Source organism: Marmota monax, unplaced genomic scaffold (genome assembly GCF_021218885.2).
Source record: "Marmota monax isolate L192 unplaced genomic scaffold, Marmota_monax_Labrador192_F-V1.1 WCK01_AAM20220418_F8-fsc00035, whole genome shotgun sequence".
Taxonomy (NCBI): domain Eukaryota; kingdom Metazoa; phylum Chordata; class Mammalia; order Rodentia; family Sciuridae; genus Marmota; species Marmota monax.
The window spans coordinates 13211887-13228044 of NW_026691961.1; the positions used below are offsets into that span (position 1 = coordinate 13211887).

At 43.4% G+C, this 16158-nt stretch overlaps 1 protein-coding gene across 37 annotated transcripts in view; it reads left to right on the top strand.

Moving 5' to 3' along the window:
- Rbfox1 (RNA binding fox-1 homolog 1) overlaps positions 1-16158 on the top strand; it is a 1611415-nt gene that overhangs the window by 1510529 nt on the left and 84728 nt on the right. For 31 of the 37 annotated variants that reach the window (XM_058579675.1, XM_058579672.1, XM_058579677.1 and 28 more), the window contains 3 exons: positions 537-629; positions 2392-2452; positions 10491-10544. In XM_058579675.1, the coding sequence (XP_058435658.1) occupies positions 537-629; positions 2392-2452; positions 10491-10544 (208 nt within the window). The remainder of the gene's footprint in view (positions 1-536; positions 630-2391; positions 2453-10490; positions 10545-16158) is intronic. The other 6 variants (XM_058579691.1, XM_058579690.1, XM_046444992.2 and 3 more) reach the window with 1 other exon arrangement.

Sequence of the window (16158 nt, forward strand, 5' to 3'; positions counted from 1 at the left end):
CGAATAACCCTAAGGTTGCATGAGGAAGAGGTGTTTTAAAAACCACACCGCATGACTCCGTAGGCAATGATGGAGGATTTTGGCATTCACTGTTGAATTCTGTGCACACGTTTTACTTTATTATTTTATTTTTAATTTGCATGTCCAGAAAGTGGTCCCCTTTTCTTTCTTTTCTCGTTATCTCATTTTATTCTCTGTGAAGACACCGTAACTTTATTTTGATCTCATTTTCTTTCCGTTACGTTTCCTTTCTTCTGTAGTGCCGTTCAGAAGGGTATTTTTTTGGAATCGTTCTTGGAATTCTTCCTGGGGAGGGTGGGGTGGGTACAGCTAACCGGTGACAGACAAAACAATCTTGTTCACATTGGTCGCTTAATAATTGCACATCTTAGTACTCTTATAATTTCTCTAATTTGCATGTTACAGAACTGAAGTCAGGACGAGGAGTAGAAATTAAAGCGAGAGAACGTGACGAAGTGGTCGTTGATGGAAATAATAATATGCATGTTGTTTTCCCTTCTCCCTCCTGCATGCAGGGATTTGGTTTCGTAACTTTCGAAAATAGTGCCGATGCGGACAGGGCGAGGGAGAAATTACACGGCACCGTGGTAGAGGGCCGTAAAATCGAGGTGCATGTTCAAAATATTTTCCTTTTCATCTTTTTTATCAATGTCTGCTTCACGCTCATTTGTTGTTCCGGATGCATCTTTGGCGTCTTGTATGTGACCCCACTCCCTTCTCATCGTTTATATATATATATATATATATCTATCTATATATAAAAAGGAAAACTGGCCTTACTTTTTTGTTGTTGTTGATTTTTTACTTTATCATGTTAATCTTATTACTGCTGAAAGGTGGATGGCAAAAGTGAAACAAAAGAAAGGTTAATCGGAAAGGTTTTTTTATTTTTTTATTTTTTAATTTTATTTTCCATGTTTTATGAACAATGGGTGCAGTAGGTTCCAAAGAGAAGACAGTATTGCAGATCAAACCAAAGGCAGGAGTTTCTTTTTCTTTCTGCTTCAGGGTTGAAGAGGGATCCTCAGTGGCTTGCAAATTTAACTAAATTGTGAAAGCAGTCGCCATTCCAAAGATTCGTGTAAAAAAAAAAAAAAATGAGAGGACTTTGTCATGAAACCTTTCATTTTTTTTTTTTTAAGAAGTCAATTGGAGATTTTTTTTTTTTTTTGGCATTCTTTTGATTGAAAAGTGAATAACCAAAAAGGACTTCCTGCTCAATATCTGGCCCCCTGTTCTTTGAAAAATCCAAGTACCAAAATTCAAATGCTCCGAGTCTGTTATTTGTGCCACTGGGATCCCCCTCAATGTAGCCACAGGGTCATATTTGTTAAAACTTAAAAAAAAAAAAAGAAAAAAATACCAATTAAAAATGCTGTAGTCTTTGGAGTAAGATGTTGCATATTTTGCCTTTCATTTCCCCCCTCGACGGTAACGCTTAGGCCCCTCACCAAACTCTCAGTAACCATGGTAACTGTATACAAACCATGCTGGCGATGGTGCTGAATGGTAAGTGGTGAAGTCCATCTGCCGTTTCACGTATTTAGTGCTGATATATCTCTATACATATCTATCTACCACGTGGAGTTTTCTGACTTGTTGTATTAAGTTTTCTTGATGCTCTATTTTTTTGGATATTGGTACGCCTGTAATTGAGTGTACGTTCTAAGCTAGCCTGGGAGGCTCTGACTGGATTGAGTTATGACCGGTGCACATCTTACTCAGATTGTTAACTCCATATTGTGTTACACAATGCACCCTCTCTTTTATCCTTTTGTTAGCTGTGACTTTAAAAGCTTGAATGATTTGTTAATTCCTGCGATGTTCAAGGCTCTCGTTCCAAGTGTTGAATGCTATATGTTGCTTCCAGATGGTCCTTCCCTCCCAAAGTGTTGCACACGGCTTAAACTTGTTTGTCCCTTCTTTTGACATTTATGTTCCCTGTACCTTGTCTCTTCCCTTTCTACTCCACTGCATGTCCCTTCATATGAACTTTATTTTATGTTTAAGAAAAAAATGATTTCTTGTTTCTGTGTCACCATGGAGTACACGCATGCTTTTAAATCTTCAATTATGCCGTATCTTTTAATTTTGCTTTTACTGTCTCTTTATTAAACTTTTAAATGAGATGACATTGCTTTATTGAAATGATTTGTAAGTTAAAATGGTTATGAAGTAAATGTAATTATAAAAATGTATGATTTTTTTGTTATGCACCTATATTGCCTTTTATAAATTAAAATGCATTTTAGTTTTTTAGTTTTGTTTTTTTCTGTTTTTAATAAGTAATCACAGTCATAATGCATGCAACTAACTGAACTGAAGGCCGGCCCTGGAATATGCGCTCATTGGAGTTTTCTATGTGCGTAGGTAAATAATGCCACGGCTCGCGTCATGACAAATAAAAAGACCGTGAACCCCTATACAAACGGTAAGTAGACCCTGCCTTTTGTGAGAAATCCTCTCAAGCTCTACAACTGTTACATTACTTAACCAGGGACCCCTTGCCTCTCCCTGGCCCCTGTGTCCTTCTGGCTGACCTGCAGCAGGCAGCACCTAAATCAATGGGATAATTTTCACAGCAAAGGCAAACCTAGTTTTCAGGTTAAGTGTGCTTGCCCTCCTCCCGCCTCTCTAGAGGACTCCCACACAGGATGGAGATCCAGCAATTATCCGGGAGTTTGTTGGGTAATTTGTTGTTACTCTATTAAACTGCAGGAGGAGGGAGGTTTGACTCTTCTGCCCTTTTAGCCCCCATGTCCCGGTTGATCACTGCTCATTCCTAGAGGTGTGGCCACTCAATGTGGTTGTGGCTTTGAGTCTTCTCCAGAGATGCCCAGCGCCTGGGGTGCCTGGGAGGGTGTCTTCTCATGAGTGAGTCGCAGTGGGAGAGCAGAATGTGTGAGTGGGCCACGCGTGCCTTGCCTCTCTGTGTGCCCAGGGCCACTTGGCACCAGGGAAGGAGGTGGCAGTGTATTGCAAACCCCTTTAGGACAGTGCAGTCCTGTTTCTACCAAGAAAGCTCTTCAAAACTCACAAAACCAATCCATATGGATATGATACCTTATTAAAAATGTTCAAACATTTTGATTCTTTAATCCTCCTCAAAATAATCTCTCTTAAGGTGTTCGTGGGGAAATTAGTTATACCAATCACATTCTGAATCATATTAGAAACTAAAAAGAAAGTAACACAGTAAATTTAAGTGCATACATTTAGTAGAATATTATACGCATTAAAATGAGCAGGATAAAGGCAAGGAAGGGTCCTACCATAAGTAAAAATATTTAAGTAACAGAAAAATATGTGGATAGTCTGATCTCATCTAAGCAACTTCACAAAATGCTAAAATTTCATTGAATTGTGAGATAAGAAAATATTTTCTTGGGCTTATATGTTTTTAAAAATGATATAATTTTATTACAATCAAAGGTAAAAGTATATGAAATATCTGAAGTTTTAATTATACATGAAATATGGAAACAGAATTCTTTAAAGAAAGAAAACAATTTCAAAAGAAGGAAACATTCAAGACGGAGCCAAAGTCTTTTGACTAGTACTACTAGTACTACTAGTACTACTGCCAGCCTGTTCTCCTCTGTCCCACTCAGAGGAAGCAGTTACAGGTTTTTGCTTTCAGCTTTAAGTTGTATTTTTATGTTACACGTATAGTAGATATAGCTTAATAGGATTCACAGCATTGTGTACAAATTTTTGACATAAATGGTGCATTGCTTTTAATGGGCCTTGATAAATCAACGTGGAGTCCTTCCATTAATACATAGAGATCCAAAATAATTCTTTTGGGTGGTTACATAACATTCCACAAAAATGGATATGGTGTATTGAGAGTCTCACTGCAAACAGATGCTTTATTGTTTGCATTTTTGCATTTGTTTAAGTGACACAAACAATAATATTAGCATTTGATACTTTTTGTTCTTCCTCTTCCTTCTGCCCACGGCTATGTAGACATAGTCAATCTGTTCTTAATTTAGAAAGGGGCACCGTTATATTGAGGGCAGATACACTACAGTTGACCACCCTTGATATAATGTGGCTTTAAATTGAAAGACCACAGAATTGTTTTTCTTCTCGCCACTTTTCCTGGTTTCAACAATCCAAAAGAGACCCTTAAATGGTGTGGACAATTTCAACAACTGACCTTGAATTCCCAGCACTAAAGAGAATTGAACCTCTGATTTATGTATCAGGAGCCCCATCTCTTTGGGTAAAAACTGTAGCTCTGCAACTTGCCCATTGTCTATGGTGACGTAAGCCTGACTGTTGTGCATTTTCTTGAGTTATGAAGTCACAGCTCTGTGTGCACATGCGTGGAAGCTCAGGTGTGTGGGCCTGCCTGGCGAAGGTGCATGTGTGCCAAGTGAGAAACCAGGAAGCCAAATATTATTCTGTAAGCCATGGGAATACATGCATATACACATTGATTTTAAAGTAAGAGTTACAGATCCATAACTATGGAAAGCATACCTGTAGTACTTTTGGACACAATTCAAAGCCAGTTCATAAATAGTCAACCCTTCTGGAATTCTCTGTATGCATTCTGAGAAGTATTCTAAAAGCACCAAATGAAAACTTGCAAAAAGGACACCATTCATCCTATTTTAGAGAGAGTAAAAACTGAGCCAAGATGAGACAAGTAATTAATGAAGTCTTTTCTTTTGATTAGGAAGTAAATATCACCACTATAAATAAAATGTCCCATAAATTGCAGTGTGGTATTAACTGGGAAACCACAAGGTCCTTAAAATCCTCAGAAGATGGTACAGGTATGGGGAAGAAAGATCAATCAGGACCCAGGAAGTCATGTTAAAGTGAAAAAATAAAGCTATCACTGAGGTTCATTCATTAGCTGTATAATTATCACAAACCATGGAAATCATGCTTTAACGGAATTACAAATTATTGGTCCTCCAAGTTTCAAGTTATCTTCAAGTGGAGGAATATAGGCCTCAGGGCCCACATCCCACCCACGAATTCTTTCCATCATGTATCCAACCAAAGTTTCAGCACCTGAGGAGCTTCCAATGATGCCCAAGACTTGACCTCAGATGCAGCGAGAGACACGCTCCTGGGAGGTGCTGCTGTGGAGGATGATGGTCAGTACACCTATGGAGTGCGCAGGTTCTATTCCCAGGACTTTTACGCATGGATGTGAGAGAGTGCTGTGGACGGAAATACAGGCTTGGAAATTGTACCTGTCAGAAAGCTCTGCAAAGAGGGAATCACACCATCGACTCATACACCCAAGAAGACCTACCTGCACAAAGGAGCCGAGTGCCCTGTGTACACAGGTATCAAGAGCTGGATCTGCCAATCGAGTTAAGATCTGGATATGGAGGGTGAAGCCTGGGCATTAGACATGACTGCTTCATTTCTTAGAGATTTTTAGAAGCGATGAACAGTGAACCTAAGCCTCCCAGACAATAGAGAGAGGGGGACTCTGTTTCCTCCATCAGTCAGCTGTGCTCCTCACTGGCCTTTGAACTGGATGCAAGTTGTTTCAACTCAACCCACACCAGTTTTCTCAAGTTGGAACTGAACATGTCATGGGACCTGAACCTATCACGCTGTCATAGATACTCGTCATCCGTATGGGAGAGAAAGCACTCCACCCAATGTTAGGTGTGCAAAGCACCCTGATTATTTTTTCACAATGATTTGTACTACAATTTTATTTAATTACCCAACAATCTCAATACTAAGTAGTCATCTTGTTCCTTTTTCACTGTGGATGCTAATTCCTGATAGGCACCAGTTTAAGGATCCAGTATCCAGACCCTAACAAGGACTGAGAAGACAAAATGAACAGGCCAGAGAGGGTCTGGGAAGCTCAGTCTTGAACCGTCTTTCATTATCTAGAGACCCCTCCTCGCTGACAGAGCTGTCTGGGGGATTCTGAACTCAAAGTGGCCATCTCTAGCACCATTTCCAGAGCACCAGAAAGCATGTCTTTTTGATAGAATCTAAACGTTGGTCATAAATCCACATTTAGGAAAAAATGAAACAAATATTACGTCAACCAAACCCAAACTCTCCTGTAAATGATGTGCAATTACCAATTAGCCTCCCTTCCTTTTGACATCAGGGCTCTGTCTCCTGCACCCTTGCTGCATCCTTTAGGAAGCCCCCCCCCCCCCCCTGCAGGTTTTGAACCCCTGGAGGGTGTTTGAGAGTACTTTCTGGAATGTGATTTCTTTGATATTCAGCCCAGCAGAGCCCTGGAAAAGGCCACGTGTGTTTTGGGCTCCTGTTAATTCACATTAGGGGTAGCCCACACTGGGGGGTTCTGGTCTGTTCTTTAAAAAAGGATGGCAAGCTAAATTTGGGGCAAGAAGTGCTTGCTGATTTAGATGCAGCTCCTGAGGCCCAACCTCAGGGGGTTCTCTCTAAACCACTCCTGTGTCTGGTTTGGAGCGAGACCCAACGTGCCAGGGCTCTGCTCCATTGCCTTGTTGTAGGGAGGCCCTGGGATGCTGGGAGTGGTGGGCTTTATCCGCTTTTCTCTTTTTTGTTGTAAGCCTCATTGTTCAGTTTAATGTCCTTGATCAAAATCTCTGAATTTGCAAGGCCTGGGGACATACACAAACTGCCTAGGAAATTTAAAACGGGATCATTTTCCCGTCTCCCTGACAGTGCAGGCTCATCATCTCCAGCAGGGTTATCCCAAGGGTCTCTTCCAGGTACTAGAAGGAGTTGCAGAAACTACGGGTTCATTTGCATATGATTTGCATTCATTTACATAAGCCTGCACAAGGTCTGTAAAACTGAGCAGAGGTGATATTAAGGGCTGGATTCTCATTGCCTCTCCCTGGAAGACAGTCAATTGCTAGCAGGTCCTTCATTAGACATACAGCGTCTACCAGGAAGTAGGTCGGCGAAGGGTGGAAGGAAACCACCTGAGCCCAAAGACAACGAGTCCGTTAGAGAGAGCTCTGTGTTCCTTCTGCTCTTTCAGAAGGAAACCAAGGAAATGTTTACGGAGCACCTAATATTTGCCTAAAAAACTTTTCAGTTGGTGGGGATTCATGATGGACAGCAGTTCCTGCTCACTTTTACCATTCATTTTAATGAGGTGGTTATAGAAAATAAGAACAAACACAGAAGAAAAATGAAAATTCAGGTGGTGTTAAACAGCCATGCAAAAAATATAACTGGCCATTGAATCAAAGAAAAACCCTTCTAAGAAAGGTGGGAAAGCAGCATACTCTGGGAAGAATTCGAAGATCTAATGCACCAAGACAACTTTGTGAAGAGCTGCGTAGAGTTCTCCAGGCACAGGGGGGAAAGCCTGAATCCAGAATAGTCTTGGGTGGTTTTATTCAGATTGGAATGGCCCAGTGCCACTGTGGCTTGGAGAGAAGAGGACAGTGGTACAAAACGAACAGGCAAAGGTCAGAGGGTGTGGGCTTCTAGACCAAAGCAAGGAATCTGTGTTCGTCCTGGGTCCAGAAAGAAGCTGTTGAATTCTGAGCAGCAGAGGGACACATCCTAATCAACTTCTCACACATCACTGTGACCACTGCAGTGGGGCCAGAGAGGGAGGGAGGAAGAACAGGGAAGAGCAGTAGTGAGCTTGCTGGGGGGCATGTCTGGCAAGAGGTAGAAGTGTCCCGTCTGGGACGGTGGCGGTGGAGAAGAAGGAAAGAAGTTTTCTAGGCCCAGAAGCATATTCTCTAGTGGATTGCAAATCCCATATGAGGACCAGGAGGGAATGGGGAGAACTGTTCATCAGGAGTTATTTTGAGGGGACCAGGGGATGAAGACAGCTCATTTGACTTGGGAAGGAACAAGGCGTCAGGGTTGCAGAGATTAGAAGCTGAGTTTTCATGCCTGTCCTACCATTGAGAAAAGTCCCTGATGTCCCTGTGGTGGGAGGGGAGCAGCCTCATTTAGGGGAAAGGACAGGGACAGGAAGAATTGTGATACCTGCACTGATGCTCCTGCAACCAGCCAAGCAGAGGCATTACCTTTTGTAGCTCACACATTCCAAGTTGGATTCTTGCAGAGGAGACCTCATTGCTCACCTCTCTCAATTGGTGGCTCAGATGTGAGATGGCATGGACGACCTGACCAGGGAGAATGGCATTTAATTTATATTAGTCTTAAACTGACGGCAAATTTTCCATGAGTACACTTGGCAAACATATAGGCAGAGAGATGATAGGTAGGTAGGTAGGCAGATAAAAAATCCATGACAGATGGATAGACAGGCAGATAGGTGCCAAATCGGCAGGCAGACAAGTTAGTTGAGAGGTAGATACATAAGCAGTCGATAGATAGATAGATAGATAGATAGACAGACAGACAGACAAAGGGATGAATGGATGGATGGACAGATGGGTAGATGGATGGATAGATGGATGGATGGGTAGATGGACTGATGGATGGGTAGATGGACTGATGGATGGATGGATTTTTGGCCCAAATAAACAAGGAAGATGAAGGCAGATGAGAATAATGAGATTTCTGGACAGTCTTAGACACCTCTGAGAAATCCACTTCTTTAAGATAATAAAAGGCCATTGGCATTATTTCCAGTCTTTGACAGTGACATCAAAAGTAATAGTGTGCCCCAGGATTACCTACCAAAAAAACGTATGTAGGGGAGCTAATGAGGATGTATACAAGAAACAAAACTTGAGTTTGGGGATGAACAGACTTCATCTCCATGGTCCAAAAAATAGGACCCTAAACAGGTGTGAGATGGAGAAAAAGGGGCAGGAGAAGGAGAAGAATCACTAATTCCTCAGTTTGTGTGATTCCAGGTATTTCAGCTTTCTAGACTTCCGTGAAGTACTAGGAAGATAGAAAACATTAAATATGTCTACACCTTGAATGCAAACTCACTGCTCTATCTTTTTCTTGACTCCAAATAACTTGAGATGTGGGTGTGAGCCCCATGTCCCCACTTCTTTTTTTGGAAGTGGTGGAATTTCAGTGAGTGAAATTGAAGTCATTTTGCACATTCATTAGAAACATGCTGTGAATTCTTTAAGGCAAAACATGGTGAGTGTGAAAGAGGAAGGTGTCACATGTAAATACTTTTAAAAAGCCTTAGAACTTCTTGTCCCCTTCTGTACGTCTAAAAGGGAGCCCAGGAGTCCCCATTAATACCTTGCAGGTGATCCAAGTTCTCTTTGAAAAACTTTATCCTAAGAATGCAAACCATTCAGCTCTTTCAGGTTAGAACTGAAAGTTCTCAGAAGCAACACATTTCTTAGAAAGTTCTGGATCTTGAAAGATCCTGGGGCCTCTGTTTTACTCAATGGATCTCAGGAACACCTCTCAGCTGCTCAGGGAGGTGCCTTACTTAGGCCAGGTAGAGAGTCAGACCACTTTCCGGAAAGTCCCATAGAGTTCTTGTTTTTGGAAATGTCTTCCTTCACATCCAGGGTCACCATCTCCCTTTCTCAGGAGCTTTGGTATTTGACTTTCTGCTCATGGACACAGGCAGAGCTCAACTTCAGCCTCCTCTGTTCTTCAAGAATCCTATAATGAGCCAGGTGTGGTGGTGCATGCCTGTACTCCCAGCAACTTGAGAGGCATGAGGATGGCGAACTCAAATCCAGCCTCTGCAACTTAGTGAGGCCCTAAGCAACTCAGTGAGACCCTGTCTCTAATAAAATATAAAAGAGTAGCTGGGGATGTGGCTCAGAGGTTAAGCACCCTTGGGCTCAATCCTTTGTACCAAAAAGAAAAGAAAAAAAAGAAGTCCTCTAGTGTATAGTCTCCCACTCCTGAAGACTTTCCAATAGGAAAGACCACAACTCCCAAAGATGGTCATTCTGAGGAGATGTTCCCTGGGTCACGTCCACGGGTCTGTAACCTGCGTCTCCACTTGTGAATTTTCTTGTCTGATCTTTTCTCGAGAAAAATTTCTGAAGGGCCAGGACTCGTTTTAAAGAAAACTTTCCATCCAAAGCATTTGGAAAATTACAGGATTCTGTTAATCTCACAGACAGGGTGTTTGAAAGTTACCTTAGATATCATGTGCTGATTAAGAATTTTTATGGCTCCTGGATGCATTAAAATATATTCCACACTAAATCTCCAGGGGATAAAGTACCATTTTCTTCGGTATTCATAAAGCACTTCAGAATTCCTCTAGTCCCAGGGTCATAATTAGGAATGATAATCGTCCGAGTATGTTATTGATATGGTAGAAAATTAATTACATCATTTTCAGAAGGTTCACCTGGAGCTGGCTAGCAGTTTCCATCCCATTAACTTGTGTTGGCAGAAAATCAAAGAAGGGCATAAATCCGTTTTAATGTATAGTTTTCAAATGCAAATATTTTAATGCATTCCCCAAATATATATTCTTTAGTTGTTTTTTTTTTTTTTAAATCAGAAAAACCTTCAACCGGTTTGAATTGCGGCTACTTTGCAGTGATGAAAGTTGTTGACTCCAGGTGGTAATAACGCTTTTGCTTATTTGTTTGAAGGCTGGAAATTGAATCCAGTTGTGGGTGCCGTCTACAGTCCCGAGTTCTATGCAGGTAAAAACAAGTTCTCTTTGGCATGCTGCCCCCTTGGTCTCCCCTCTATGTGCTTTGCCTGCTGGTAAATAATGGGTTTTTGTGAAATAATCTGAACCCAGTGAATCCCTGTCCTAACAAGTTCTGAATGATTTCCTGGGGCAAAACCAACAGTGTTTAAAACCCTTGAAAAATTAAAGGTGCACTGTGTGAGTTACCGGGCCCTGATCCTGGGACATTTCACTTTGGTTTCGTCCTGAGAAAGCATTGAGGCTTTTGTTCAATTGCATTTGAACACAGGGAGAGGGGTCCATGCCCATCATTTCTATGTGCCTGGATGTGTCTTTTAGTCACTCATTTCCATTTGAGGTCACATTTTCGTTTTCCTGGCAAAGCAGAGAGTCGGCCTAATTATGCCCATAACCCGACAGCCCGTGGGCCTACGTAAGAGAAGGCCTGTTTAAAATACTGGGAAGGATCATGCTGTCTTTCTTTCTCAGTTAACCAATGTCCCTTAGCAATTTCACTTCTCTCTACTTTGCCTTCAGGGTGTGTCTCTGTCCTCACCCCTTCCCTGCCCTGGCACCAACCACCCTCCAGAGGGAAACCACACTCTTGGGAAGCTCAGGGCCCACCTGGTGGGAGAGGGCTGCCCTGAGCATCAGCGGCTGAGGTTCCCTGTCCAGATGTGCGTGGCTGGGCCTGTCACTACTGCCCGGGGTCTTCTTGCTCACTGTCAAGTCTACACCCAACACTTAGAACCCCAGTAGTAGATTTGCCACATGGAAATGCAAAAAGAGTCTTCCTTTGATGAGGCTCTTGCTTCTGAGAGAGGAGAAGTAGATTCCCAGTTGATCTAGGGTCCCTCACTCAGCCACCTCCGACGGTAAGTCATGCCCCTGGCCTTCTTGCTTCTTGGGACACCCAACTTCTGCCATTCTGCTGACCCTGAGCCTCAGCCCTAGTGGGTGAGAAAGGAACACAGGAAGCCGAGCTACCCCTGCACTAAAAATTAAAACTGGATAACTCTGGAGTGGCTCCGTGTCAGAGCAGAGTTCTGGGTTTCAGGTCGGCCATATTTGCAGGTGCTCTTTGTGGGTGAGATTTACCAGGAGCCTGGACTAAGTCTGCCACTGTAAAGTGGAAGCTGTGTTGGCCCTTGTGGGGGAGGAGGGACACGGGACAGTCCATGGTTACAACATGGACCCCATCTCTCCCGAGAGGACACACAGAACAGCAAGGAGCACGGAAACTATACCCAGACGGCCAAGCTCAGAGCCTGGCTCCCCCGCTGGCCAGCAGTGTGGTCCTGGAAAGTTACTTAACCTCTCTGTGCCTCAGTTGCTTCATCTGTCAAATGGGATAATGGTAGTAACCAGCTCTTAGATGTTTGTTAGGATTAAAGGGAGTGACATCGTAGTTGTGCTGGCCAAATAGTCCAGCACCTTAAACACGTTTCGTAAATAAAAACAGTTAATGCAACACCTCTCTGCATGGGGCCAAATGAGCTGAGAGCTGATTTTAACATACTATTCGACTGCAAGACCCTTTTCTTAATTCAGGAGAGAATTAACTCTTTCGTTCTCAGAATGTCATTCTGGGGGCGGTCAATTCCTGGGATCCGGGGCACTGCAGTCTGTTTAGGGGCACGTGGACTCGGCAGGTGTTGCAGGAGGATATCTTGTCCAAGCCTGTAGAGACGTGACCTCTCCCGAGTGGTCTGAGAGCAGACGCTGCCCTGGGGAGGTGGCGGGTTCTCCGTGCACAGGTTTTCTCCCCTAAGTGATGGGGTCAAGAACAGGAGGCAGGAGGGCTTCCTGTGGTGGCTGGTGACGCTATGGGAATTGTGATAAAGGAAGGTGCACGTTTCGCGTCCCATGCAAGGTAGCTTCTGTCCTGCGTGGCCTTCTTAACCAGGAAGACTCCAGGGATTTCCTTGAGGTCCCACGTGTGTGTCTGTGTTGTTTAAGGGGACATTTAGATCGGAGCCACAGTTCCGATGGATGCACATGTACAGGAAGGAACTGGTGGTGTGCACTCCTTCTAGAGCACTGAGCAACATTCAGAGTAGCTCAGGGCCCAGCCTGAGGAGCAGGGCCGTGGGGGAAAGAGCAAGTGTCAGGGGATGATGTTTTCTGAGTACTTGGTACCTCCCCGTAGAGGCGCTGTTCTCTATACGTGACACAAATGAATATGCGCGGCCCTCAGGACAGTTTGTAAAGGAGAAAACTAAGGTACCAGACGTCTGTATTGCTGGGCTACAATTCACCGCTGGTCAGAAGCAGGCCACATCTCTAAATCCGGCTTTAATTGTCCCGGAGTTCTGTACATCCAGGGTAGAGGATTTCATAACTTTGGGGATGGATACAAACAGCCGTAATTTCTCTTGTCTGGGTCCTGTGATCATGCTACCTCTCTGGGTCCAAACCAGACACTTAAAAGAGGACACATAATCATTCTGGATTATTCCAAACCTTACCACCATATCCCAGGGCGTATTAATTGGGTGTGTCAGGAGAACCTTATAGGAGCCTGAACAACGGAAGGTTTTTGCTATGAGGGATTCCAATAATAAGGAAGCAGAGCTTGGGAGAATAAGCGTTAGCTGGAGAAACCTAGGTATTTGTGCTTGATGCCTCAGATACCTGGATCACCTGCAAGGCCAGGTGATCTCTCTCGTCCCTATTTGTCCCATCTGCGTAGACAGAGTCCGTGATATTCAGAAATATGAGCAAACATCTGCAGTTCCACCACTTTCGCACAGTTCCTTTGAAATATTTGAAGACCTACAAGCTCTGAGAAGCTAAGGAGCTTAACCCTCACATTTCAGGCACTGCCTGTGCGGGATGGATGGATGGATGCAGAGGTGGAGATGGGGAGGCATTCATCTCCATCTCCAGGCATAACCAGCATCTTCCATCTCTAGATTCATGACTGTGAATTTGTGGGGCATTTTACATTTCCCTAGCTATAAAAATAACTTGGCTTCCTCTTGCTGTTTGGGGTGTGTCTGATTGCTGAAATGAAGACCTTTTCACCAGTTGGCTTTGGGTATTGAGTAGGCCAGCCCTGTGTCTGCCTAAGATAGAAGGCCAGCTATATTAGTCATCTCTGTATGAAAGATGTTGTGTTAATGACAAATTTCATAATATTCCCTTAGCATAATTATTGATTTTCTGATGCTTATGCAGAATTAACAACCCAGCCTCCAATTGTCTCTCAGAATGGGGCGTGAAAAGTTCACATATTTTGTAAATTAAAATCAATATTTTCAATCTCTCCTAAAGGTAATTTTCCTAATTTAGTGGACTTTTCCCTAACATTTATTTTCTCTTTTAATTATAAAATGGCAAGTTATTGATTTTTGTGTATAACCTTTTGATGCCCCGAGTGCTTTTTTATTGCTAACGCAGGGTGGGTGTGGGGAAAGCAGTTCACTTCTTAATGAGGACCTTTAATTACCAGCTGAACAGTATTAATTTGCTTTGATAAATTATGACATTTGCTCTCCCTCACACACATTCCAGGGGAAGCATTTTGAAAACTGTTATAAAAGGTCTTTCATTTTGGAAGTTTTTTTTTCCTCCCCCCTACCCCCCCAAATTCTCCTCAAGTCATACCTAGATGAACTCTTTAAAATTCTTGTTCAATACCAGGCTTCTAAAGCAGATGTACATAAATCAGCATATCCCATGAACATATAGAAATTTTCTCCAAAGACAGGAGGGTGTTTTCCTCGAAAGCTAAGTAGCTTTGATTTTTTTTCCTGGGTCTAATCATCTGCAGCCCCCTTGAGGCATAGTCTCCAGGCAAATGTAATCAGTCAATTAGGACCCAGGTGGGTCTTGAAGACTTTGGCCTACCTTTTAGAGTTTCAGTATAACTGAGGGCTGTAAGTGGAAGAGGAATAGCTGTAGATGTGCACTCTCCATAGATACCTCAAGTTACCCAGTGTGATTAGAAACAGCACTTCCAGGAACCCGGATGTAGAGACCCCCAAGGGAATTCTTACACTGACCCTGCAAGTGTCCTTGCCGTCTAATAAACAGGTCCCTTTCCAAAACGAATGTCTTCTGCAGATATTCATGATACCTACCCAACAAAACTATTGATTTAGAGTACCTCCAATCTTCATAAATAAGTAAAACAGAATAAAAATAAATAACAGAAGGTTATACAGAGTTGCCGGCGTGGTCCTGACAAATGGCAAATTTATCTGTTTCTCAATTGCCAGCAAGATACACACCGCAGAGCTCCCCACACTACATCATCTCAGCCAACTCATTTCTGTGATTAAATATTCCATCAGTGGGGCTACAAGGCAGCAAAGCTTAACAAGATTCATAAGATGCACCACTTGAACAGACATAACTCACTTCCGTGGTGGGCACACACCCCGCCTGCAAAGGAAAATTGGAATTGAGTTCGATTACTCCATGAGATTCGATCGATAGGGAAAGGAAAGGATCTTTTAATGAAATGCAGATCTAAGACCTGGTTAGATCCTGACAGCAAGAGGCATACAATTAAAGCCCAAGGTAGAGAGAGCTGGACAAATCACATGGACAATGACGCTGAGCAGTATTAATGTCATCATCGTTATTATCAGGATGGGCGGGGGAGGTCCCTATAGGTACACTCCTGAAAATAAGAAGTTCTAGTTTTGAGAAAAAAGAACGACAGGATCTTAAAAAAAAAAGGCCTGCCTGACTGCAGAGACCCATTTGAAAGGTGTTCAGGTCTTGGAATGAGCTCATCCTGGGGAGGATCAGGTACCGTAATGAGTGTCCAAGAACTTCAAGGGCTGTAAGTGAAATATAAATATAAAGGGCTTAGTGTGATCGCTAAAGTCACCTCCACTGATGACATCCACGCCGGTCAGACATGGCCATGGACCACATGACTTGGCACCCGGCTAGGAGACGGGACGGTGGATGGGTCTCAGCTTGGAGTTTTAAAGTGAGAGGTTGGATATAGCACTCTGTGATTGCTTATCTCAGAAGGGCAGCTGCACTTGACCTTGGATTAGCCATACAGAGCTATGGGTTTTCTGTGGGCTTTTGGCCCTGTGAACCCTGTTTCATCCCAGAACTGGGTCACAAGAAGGCAGACGCAGGTCTCCCTCCCGTTGTCCTCCCACTTCCGTTTGGTTGAGCCCAATACCGTTAAGGGGATGGCCTCCACCGCACATTTCCGTGGACCTCCCTCCACTTCCTTTCCTGGGATTTGAATACAAGAGCATCCCCCAAATGTGGTCTTGTACAAAACTCTCTTTAACTGGGGTCCTGGATACAAGTTTGTTTAATTTGGAGGTTGGATTGGACACAGGGAAACTTGGCCCACAATTCGGGGTTCAAAGCCCACTCCTTGGGGTGCTCCTGTAGCCGCCTGGGAGAGCACAGAGTGGCCTTGAAGCGTACCTGCTACCACTTTGCTCCAATAGCAGCTAATTTCCAGACATCCAGAATTGCCTGCACCCGCCCAGAGCCCCAGCCTGGACTGGGCCAGAGCCGTGACCGTAAGAAGCTGCTCCTGATGAACAATGACCTTTGCTCTGTGATGCTTTGTACAATTTACACATCTGCCAAATTCAAATGCACTGCACTTCAGTGAACTGGAACGGGAGCGTCCAGAT